The sequence below is a fragment of the Sinocyclocheilus anshuiensis genome, unplaced genomic scaffold, assembly GCF_001515605.1.
Source record: "Sinocyclocheilus anshuiensis isolate Anshui unplaced genomic scaffold, SAMN03320099.WGS_v1.1 scaffold1696, whole genome shotgun sequence".
In the NCBI taxonomy this organism is placed as follows: Eukaryota; Metazoa; Chordata; class Actinopteri; order Cypriniformes; family Cyprinidae; genus Sinocyclocheilus; species Sinocyclocheilus anshuiensis.
Genome location: NW_015555835.1, coordinates 526,833 through 537,428, shown reverse-complemented (window position 1 = coordinate 537,428; position 10,596 = coordinate 526,833). Strand labels below are relative to the sequence as shown.

General features: G+C 37.3%; 1 protein-coding gene across 1 annotated transcript in view; it reads left to right on the top strand.

Moving 5' to 3' along the window:
* The window catches only part of LOC107675425 (transforming growth factor beta receptor type 3-like), a 161,517-nt gene that overhangs the window by 88,237 nt on the left and 62,684 nt on the right, over positions 1-10,596 (top strand). The window contains exon 4 of the mRNA XM_016469757.1: positions 7,950-8,087. Within this exon, the coding sequence (XP_016325243.1) occupies positions 7,950-8,087 (138 nt within the window). The remainder of the gene's footprint in view (positions 1-7,949; positions 8,088-10,596) is intronic.

Here is a 10,596-nt window from a genome sequence, read left to right as displayed (position 1 = left end):
GTCAAATAACACACACACACACACACACACACACACACACACACACACACACACAGAGATTCACATTTAGAAGAGTGCCAAACATTCACATAGCTCTACATTGTTTCAAACAGAGTGCAGTCAAACGGAGTCGTAGGAAAGCTCATGCACAGACACATGACAGTGATTTATCAAATTTACAAGAAAATCTCTTGACTCAAATCTCTGCTTCGCTAAGCAATGTTAACAGTGTGTTTCTCTGACACAGTCACAGAGAATGTGCAAACATTGCATTATTTCCAGAAAACAAACATTATAAATAACTGAAAGAGTTGTTTTCGAGATCTAATGTCTTTCTTTTTGCGTTTAGTTAAATCTGCTTTTGTGTATCTGTGCAGTTAAATATGGAAGACTTGTTTCCTCATCCAATATGCAGTGAGATAACAGTTTTAAATAATAAAGTTGCAGTTGTGAGAAGTAATGTCACAATTGAGATATATACAAAAAAAGGTACAACGTACAAAGCTGTTTTACCCCTAAAGGCACAGCTTTTGACCATTTTTCCTTTTGATGACAGTGCAACATCACAAATAAAGTTTAAGATATAAAGTGAGGTATAAAGTCAGAATTTGCTATAAATAATGTCACAATTGTGACAAAAAAATTACAAGAAATAAACTGACAATTTTTTTTTCTTTACTGTGAACACCAATAGACTTCCATAGTTAACATAGTTTTAAACTATTTCTACTTGGACTAGGACTAAGATTGTCACAATGCCAAAATTTCAGTAGTTGTTATCAATGGCAGTGAAATTTTTATTATCACTAGCAATTTTGAAAATGAAAATGCTAACTCATCCTTTAAGTGGTTAAGCAATGCTTATTCAAATGAGATCCACTCGTATTCAAGCAGTTGTTAAAATTGTTAATAGAATAAAGAGAAAAATGTTTACCAAATTGGTACTTTATACTACCCATACAGTTGACTGATTTTTATTTTACTTTTAAATTGTTTGCAAAGTAACAGTACTTTTGACATCCTTAAAATGGACTTGTCATCCAACCACCATCTTTGTCTGTTTCCTCATTTACCCCTTTATGATTCCATATCATCTGCCTATCGTTCTCCTAAATAAACTCCGTTTCCCACCCATCTGCTCCTGTTCCCCAAATCTTCACACGGCCCAAGGGAACACTGTGACTGTTATGATTTGCTTATCTTACATTATTTGGCATCTAATTAGAGGATGTTTTAGTGAACTGAAATTTTGGGAGGACTATCAGTCACATAATGAGCTCTATCAATAATGTCAACACCCTTTCCTTTTAACAGGGAATTGCTGTCAGCAGTGAAAGAGAGAGATATACAGTACATAGAGAGTTGACAGAGTTGATTTATTAGTGCTTTACACGAGAATGCAAGAATTATGAAGGTTTCAAAGACAGATAGACAGGAACAGCACAGTCTCCACACAGGAACTGCGGTGTCTTGCTGACATTGTTTGTTCTCACCGAGGTTGAGTTGTTGATTTGAATGGTTGGTTGCTGGTGTGTTAAATGACATGGTGTGATCGGTTTCCCATCACCCCCTGCAGTAATGCTAGCCTCTGTGCTGGGTTTTACAGGGAGGTGCAGCTGTCTCCTATCAAAGCCTGTAGTTTCTTTGTAACTCAATCAGGCCGGACGGGCCCCCGCAACACCATCAGACAGCGGTTAGTGCAGCGGCCTGTGAAATCAGGTCCAGACTCACACTCTGGGCTTCGCACTGGTCATGCCTTTCTTTTTATCTCTCAAAACGTGATCATCTCAACCACTTCACTCTTCTGAGGCCTGGCTTTGCTCAGTTTAACAACTCTGTCTGCAGTTCAGCAGCAATGTGTGATGGGGAGTATGTGAGCTTACCCTGGAGAGCTGGGATTTTAGCTCATGCCTAGCCAAGGTAATTTGCTTCTCACCTTGGTGCAGTTTTGGAACGGTGGCACGACTGTGTTTGTGCCTTCTCTAAATGACTGATAAGGTCACATGTAACCCTGGTTGTCATAGCGACTGACCCCGCAGTCATTAGATTGATATTTGGCGTGGTTTGTGCCTTCTCTAAATTACTTTTTTTTTTTTTTTTTTTGTCTGATTCTGAAATTCCATGAATTTTACAACCAGGAGAGTTTGTGCTTGAGCCCCTCTCCTTATAACTCTCCACATCCCTTTCTTTAGACAAAACTTTCATCCATTTTCTTTCTCTGGTTTTTGTTGACAGGCATAGTTCACCCATAAATGAAAATTTACTCACCCTCATGTTATTCCAAACTTGTAAGACTTCCATTCATCTTCAAAACACAAGTGAAGATTTTATAATGAAAGCCCAACTGTACTTACTTGACGCACAAGAACAAACCTCATTGGTTTGTGCATGAAGCAAACATGTTTGAGTTTTCACCTACAGGTACCATGTGCTCTAGGGATATGTGAATAAAAACCTAAATTAAATCTGTTCATTATATTGCATATCACGTTTCTTAAGAAGAATTGGATTAAACCATTTGATTCATATGGATTTTTTATGACCCCTTTATGAAGTTTTTGAAGCATCAAAATTTTGGTGTAGGCCTTTTGAATTTTTATTGGAGGAGCCGCTGTTGTTTTGAAGATAATTGCAAGTCTTATGGGTTTAGAATGACATAATGGTGAGTAGGGCTGTGCGATTAATCAAAATCGTCATAAAATCGCGATTTGAGCTTGTGCGATTTCTAAATCGCTTTATAGCACGATTTTCCGCGCCCCCGACCTCCCGCAGTATGCTATCCGAACCAATCAGAATGCAGCGCGCCTAAATGGAGCACGAGAACAGAACAGACCGGGCGGGCATACAAACGTAACGCCAGGTCCACACATTCCGTCTGTGGTGTGTATTTTTTCCACGCCCATGTTAACGGATCAGAGGGATTTGAAATCAAAATAATGGATAAATGTTGTGTTTGTGGTAAACAGCCGCGGATCAGGAGCGGACTGCAAACGCGTCCTGTGCGAAAGCAAAATGAGTCCGTGCTGCTTCTGCACCGCATACACATACTGTATATGCACTGCAGACGGAGTACGTGTGAACTTGGCGCAACAAATCTAGTTCAACATCTGAGGCAACGCCACAAAGAGCTCTATGACCAATGCATGGCAAAAAAAAAATCCCTGGACACTGGATTTTTTTTTTTCTGCCATATGTCTATTCTAGAGACATTTTGTTACACATTTACTTAGTGATTATTTTGCCTTATGTCTGTTCTAGAGACATGTTACAGCTTTTTGATAAAGCTCTAATTGGTTTTCTTTTGGAAATATGTTTCAAATTCACACTGAATGCATTAATGACTGTTAAGCATGTCTGTGTGTGTGTGTCAAAATCGTGATTAAAATCGAAATCACAAAATTGATCAAAGAAATCGCGATAGTTTTTTTTGTCCATATCGCACAGCCCTAATGGTGAATGAATTATGAAAAAAATCTAATTTTTAGGTGAACTAACCCTTTAGTTATTTAGCAAATTGATTGATTTATCAGTTTATTTTTTTCCCTCTATAGTCAAAATCATTCCATGCAGATATGATTTGTTTGTGGATGTCTGCTCAGATTGATCCAGAGGGGAGAGGGTTAGATATTAGATGCTTATTGAAAAATTTCCACTGAGTACAGACATTAGAAAGGCAAGTGAATGGAAAAAAATCCAGTGGAAGAAAAAGCGAGAGTCTCTTACTTGTGCGTCTGTGTCCGCTCTGTGTCTGCCAGACCCTTTGTGATAAACACTCTGTAATATCTTCCATTCTTTGCTCTCTGAAGGCCCTGCTGTTATGATTATGATTATTGCCACACTTTTATTGGGCTCATTGCTAAACACTCTTATTTGCTCCAGCGTCCTCCCACAGCTGCGGGCGAGCCGCTTATTACGTAGCTCTGGGCCTCTGAGTTCCATCCAACCAAACACATCTGCTTCCTCTAAAGCGGACATCTTGAAATGGCAAAGTTTATGGCTGTTTTATCTCATTTGGTTTTGTTGGACTAGGTACGAACTGAGCTTGTCCCAAATGGCACCCTCAGCCCCAACAAAGAGGTTTATTGAGGGCGGATTGCAGCTGAATAGGCGCTATTGAGCACCTTTTAACCATAAGATAAAAATGTGACAGCCTGTGATCTTGAGGATAGATACACGGAAGTGAACACCACAAGCGTGAACATCCACATCAAGTGTCCCATTTAAGACATTTTTTTTTGCATGCAGATGATGTCCTTTGTAAACTAAAGCAAATTACTGTGTAAATTACTGTATCAAATCCACAATTTGGCAACATAATTTCACAAAAGGGCGTATTGAGGGCACATTGAGACTGCATAGGGGCTCTGTTGATTACCTTATGAACCATGAGATTTTTGAACCGTGAGAAAAATGTGACAGTGATCTGTGATCTTGTGGACAGATACATATAAGTGAAGGCCACAAGATCGCATGTCCACATCAGGTGTCCTATTTGAGACATGCCCATTTTTAGCATTCAGTGAAGTCTCCGTTACCTTTAGTCATACTCGGTAATGTACAATAAATTATTTTATACATTACTACATCCAATCCACAATTTGGTAACATACACTGTAAAAAAATATGTAGATTTTACAAAATAATTTTGGCAGCTGTGGTTGCCAGAATAATTTAGTAAAAAATATGGAAAAACTGTACACACATTTACAGAACAAACGGTACAAACAAGCTGAAGTATACTAATATACAGAAGGTGCAAGAGTCATTCACACAAACACAAAACACCATCCTGGTAACATATGACACTTAAATAATGTAATAAACATTCATTAAACAATAGAAGATGTAACATAAAATCCAAATGTACCTAACTGATAACAAAAACTATTAACAGCATTTTACTGTAAAATTACATGAAATGTCTGGTTAGATCTTTTACAGTTTTTCCCTGTATATAACATGGTAACTTACTGTTAAAGGGTTAGTTCATCCAAAAATGAAAATTAGGCTGTAGATCATAGACAATTTTTAATATAACTCCGACTGGATTCGTCTGAAAGAAGAAAGTCATATACACCTAGGATGGCTCTGGGATGAGTAAAACACAGCCTAATTTTCATTTTTGGGTGAACTAACCCTTTAACCTATTAACAGTTTTTTTTCCCGCAATGCGTTTTTTCAATATTTTGCAGTTAAAATTACACAAATTTTGTATTGTAGGTTTTCAAATTGGCTTATCAAGTGTGCACTGCAGCTACATAGGGGTGCTATTGAGCACCTTTTAAGTCTTAAGTTTAAAATGTGACAGCCTTTGATCTTATGCATAGATACACAAAGAAAGCCAAAAGACCACACATCCACATCAAGTGTCCCATTTGGGATGTGTCCATTGTAACCATGCAGATGAGGTCTCCATTACCATGAGTCATACTTAGTAATATAAATTAAATTATTGGGTTCATAAAAGTCATAAGGCATTTCAACAAGATGTTAGGTTTTTGGCCATAAACATAAAGTTTGCAAGAAATGGTTTGGTTGGACATGGCCTTCTGGACCTGAATATTGCTCTCAAGAGTAAGAATAAAATGAGACATCAGTGTTTTAGTTGCAAGTAATAATACATAAATAAAGTTTTTATATGCAGTGCATTCAAAAATTTTCCCAGTCGAACACATTGAGTAACTGCATCAAAGCCAACAAGTTTTTGTAGCTGTTTTGACTGGATCTAAGATAATGTCATTGCCAGATTAGGTTTTCACTGTCTGATTGTTTAATTGACTAATTTGTTAAGTGAATAATTCAACACTGGCTGTTCTGATGAAGTCGTGAGAATATGTTCTCAAGTGTAATAGTATTAGCCTGAGAATCAAGTTTAGATCAGTGAGATAAAAGGCCAACCGTGAAAGGAACTGTTTCAAACTATATGAAATATCCTGAGTGACCTCTCAGAGTTTAAAGGAAAATACTAGCATCATTTTCTCACCATCATTTTGTTACAAAACTTTGTTATGCATTGGGAAACAGGATGAGAAATTTTGAAAAGTATACTGATAAGCTTTCAAGCTTCCAAAGACCACAAAACATCATAAAAGTATCATAATTGTGATCTTTTGATGTGTTATTAAAGCTTTGTATGAGGAACAAACAGAAATTTAAGTTACTTTTATTTGAATGATTGCAAATTGAACTGTCAGTGCCTGACAGATGAAGAGGGTCAGTAATAAAGCTCTAAAGGTGACGAGGCAGTGCTTGTTTGTCAGGTCAGTGTTGAGAGGTAGTTAATCAAATCATGTCTGGAATCATGTCGCGCTATTTTGTGCTTATTTTATTATTAAAGTTTTGTTTGAATGTTCGCCGGTTCCAGCCTCCTTCTTCCCGGGTTTCGGCACCAGTGTAACACAGTTCAAAATAGTGCGACAGCCCCTCGCGGACGACTGTCGCGCACAAACAGAACCAAAACACAAAATAAAATCCAGGCCTGGTCCTCTCTCCTCTTTCACTGTCGTAGCTCCTCCTTTTATCCTTCCGGAGCTCCTCCGTGGGACTCGAGACCGGTGAGTGGTGCAGGTGTCGCTCATTATCAATTACTCCACCGGCCTCACTCCGTTCCCACGGCTCTCTGCCCCGCCCCCACTCGTCATAATCAGATTTTGGAACATTTGAAGTGACCGAACCCAAATCCACAGCTTTTATCTCTATAATGGGTAAGTGCGAAATTGTATATTTTCATATTTTTTTCGTTTTCACTGACTAGTCATTTTATTTAAAGTAGATTTTATGAACCTTCTTAAAAACACTGGAAAAAAACCAAGAACCAAACACGAGGCAGTGACCAGAGACATTTGTCTGCATGTCTCTAGCATTAGGCCAGCATTTAAAAAATAACGCAAAATATAAATAAGCTGAATATCTGCTAAACATCTGTGTATATTATAATATTAAAGCTCAAACTAAGTAGAAACAATCTGTATAAACTATTCATCCTCATTAATCCATCCATCCATGTTGAACAGCTCTCTCGCTCAATTCACTATCACCATCTTTTTTGAACAAAAGAGCTTGTGTGTGAAAGTTCAAATACCAGTGAGGCCACATATTGTGGCTATCCAAAGAAAAACACGGCTTTCTTAGTCACTGTGATTATCAGCAGGGTGGAGAGACATAAATAGCACAAACTCTGATAAGGAGTAACAGGCATCCACAGTGCTGCTGTAGTCATGTTTTTGGCACTGACATTACTAAAAAAGAACTACAGAATGCAGGCGAGGAGGGAATGGAATGGAAAGAGAAAAGATGACAGGAGAGACATTTGGATTAGAGGAATGGGAGGTTTTTATGACACAGAGGTTCTCCACATTGGGGTCAAAACCACACATGGGGTCACCATAAATGCAAATGGAGTTGTGGGGGGATTTCAGTGAACTGTATTTTATTTATGATATAAATAAAAGCTTTGTCTAGCATGATTTTTATAGCCATTGCGTTGGCTAATCCTATGTATGAAATATGCAGCTTTTCTTGTGCTTAAAATATTATGAGATGTATGCTACAACGCAAGAGCAATTGTGAACTCAGTGTTTGAGTTCAGAAAACATTTTCATCAGACATTTCCTAAAAATGTCACGTGGTGTTACCATCAAATTAAAAGTAACATATTTTCTGTACACCTTTAAAACATATGAGTGTAAATGTGTATCAGAATAGAAAATAGTGTCTCGCATCATAACAAAATTTTATAAGCATTTTATTAGCTTGATTGTAATTCTATATTGGCTGCATAATATTAGGTGTCTGAAAAGTCATTCCAGCAGCTGAGGCTCTGAGGACTTTATACAGTTCGGAGCCCCATGTGTCCTATCTGTCTTTAGTGAAATTCCTCATTGTCTTCAGCACTCACTTCCCTTTTCTCATTGCCGTTCTCATTTGACCCCTTTCTTTGCTGTGTTCAGGTGGCATTACATCTGCGGCCCATCCAGTCCCTGCATGTGCACCAGAAACCTCTGGTCTTCGTCCTGAACTCCCCCCAGCCCGTCCTCTGGAAACTTCGGACAGAGAAACTGGCCTCAGGAGTCAAACGCATCTTCCATGTGAGTCTGAGTTGCTTTATGACTCTCTCTCAAACCGTTTCTCTCTATCACATCCCTGTCTCTCCCTATCCTCCCCAGCACTGCTTCTGAGTCATCTCCATCCACATTTTCTCAGTAATTAATATTCAGATTCTCATTCATTCCAAATCAAAAAGCATCTTTAAACACACAATTCATTTACACACTCTTTGGCTCGTCTTACCTTCCTCAAACAAACTTCTCCACTCTCCTGTCAGCAGAGGTCTTACTCACTCAAAGATGCATTCAGGTGTGTGTACCCAGAGGAAATACAAACAAGCTGACACACACACATCCATACACACGTAAACACACCCCATGCCAACACAACCATCTTTCAGACAGAAGCTTGTGTAATTGCATCTGGCACAGGCTTACAGGTTTATATTGACTGCTGTAGACTGTAGATGTTCACCACACTGTCTGACGGATGTTTGGTGGCGAGATGCTGCCGAGGAGGTTTATACTCTAGTTGTGGCTTCACTCTGTTCCCCACTGCTTTACCCATCGCTTTCACCACAGAAACACTTACTGCTCAGTGGGCGCTTTTTCGTAGTTTAGTTCTCAGTTATGCATCAACTTTGTATCATATGTTAATTCTAAAAAGTAAAAATGGGACAAATGGGACAATTGTTGACAAAGTAAAAGTGTTATTAATTAGTTATTTATATTATTAAGAGTTAATAATGTGAATAGTATGGCTTAGATCTCCGACTTTGGATTGCAAAATTTTATATCTTGGGAAATTTAAAAGTCTTCTGAGATCTCTACTGAAACTCTAGAGGAGACGGGTGAAATGAATCTGAGCAGCAGGACAGCCTCATTAATGAAACACAAGCAGAGCAGATTGTTGTAAATTGTTTGCAAAACTATCATTAGTTTTGGGGATAGATGTTTACTCTCAATAGCTATGTTTACATGTACACAGATAATCTGTTTATAATCAAATTGATGGTTTAATTGGATTGAAAACCTTCATGTAAACAATCCAAACGATCTGTCTGAGCTTCTCTAGCATGCATCCTAATATAGTTATCAAATAAACCTGGCATTATATATTAAAAATATTGTTAGCTCATTGGCAAATGGCTTTTGTTCTTCTTGTGTCGCTTTGGATAAAAGTACCCGCTTTTGCATTAATGTAAATGTTTTTCATATGTTTTACATTATATGAATATGTGTATGATTATTTACGTATGAATACTGAATATTTACTAAATAAAGGTCTTTTGACATGTTTGTCAACTTTCTGTTTAGGTATGTCATCAAGGCAAAAATGACAATTAAACTTATGGTAGCTCTGGTAAAATTATGATGGTGCTTTTTTTTTTGTTTCTGTTTGACAGGGCACTATGCATAGGCACTGAAGTTTTGTTTTATGCATCCCAATTGACAAAAAAGCGTATACCAAGTGTTTGTAGTGTATTGAACTCCCCTCCTCAAGCGCAAATTTTCTAAAATTAAAAAACAGATCATAAATGAAATAGGTCAAATATTTGGCTGATATTACAGGACTGAAAATAGTCTAGGTCTGTCACTAATGATTATTTTGGTAATCGAGTAATTGGTTGATTATTCTGATGATTAATCGAGTAATCTGATAATTTTTTTTGTGGTAATAAAAATAGACCTAAGTGAACAATAGACTTTAAAACGACTTAAAATACATATATAATTAATAGCAATGAGGCAATAATAATTGGTTCAAATACAATTTCAAAAGTAAGTAATCATTTGGTTTTATTGAACAAAACAGTAAAAAATGTAATAAAACAATATAATCGTAAATAATGTACATTATGCATTATATCAAATGCCTGCAGAGGGCACCAAGGGCCTGACAATTATTTTTACACTTTACAGAGCGATCTAATCCTTGTTTAATATTGACTAAACAACATTTAATTCAAATGTCCATCTAATCTTTAATACTTGGCCACTTCTTTATGACAGAAATGCTACAGCCAATGTAATTTCTTGAACAAGAGCATGTGGACATCGAAGCGTGCAAACTCAGAGCGAGGGTTTAACCTTTTATCTTGAAGTCGCGATGAACAGTTAACATATTTAGAAAGATAATGATGTATTCTACTTTGTTGGCATAGGTTTATAAATGATTTACCTTATTAGTCTGATAAAATGGTGCACATTTTTCCCAGATGAACGTTATAAGCGACTTTCTGCGCATGTAAATGATAACAGTTTGTGTGGAGCAGCATTTACTATGAATGGAGCCGCTCTGAGATGCACGTAACCTACATGCATATAAATAAAGCACATATTAAACCCGCAGCACATATAGGCCTATTTAATTGAAATGCAGCCTCTATGATTTCACCATAGCACTATGATTTATTATGATTTTTTAACGGTTTTAAAGGGGTCATATTATGCGATTTCAATTTTTCCTTTCTCTTTGAACTGATACAAGCTCTTGGTGCATAAAGAAGATCTGTAAATTTGCAAAGACTAAAGTCTCAAATCCAAAGAG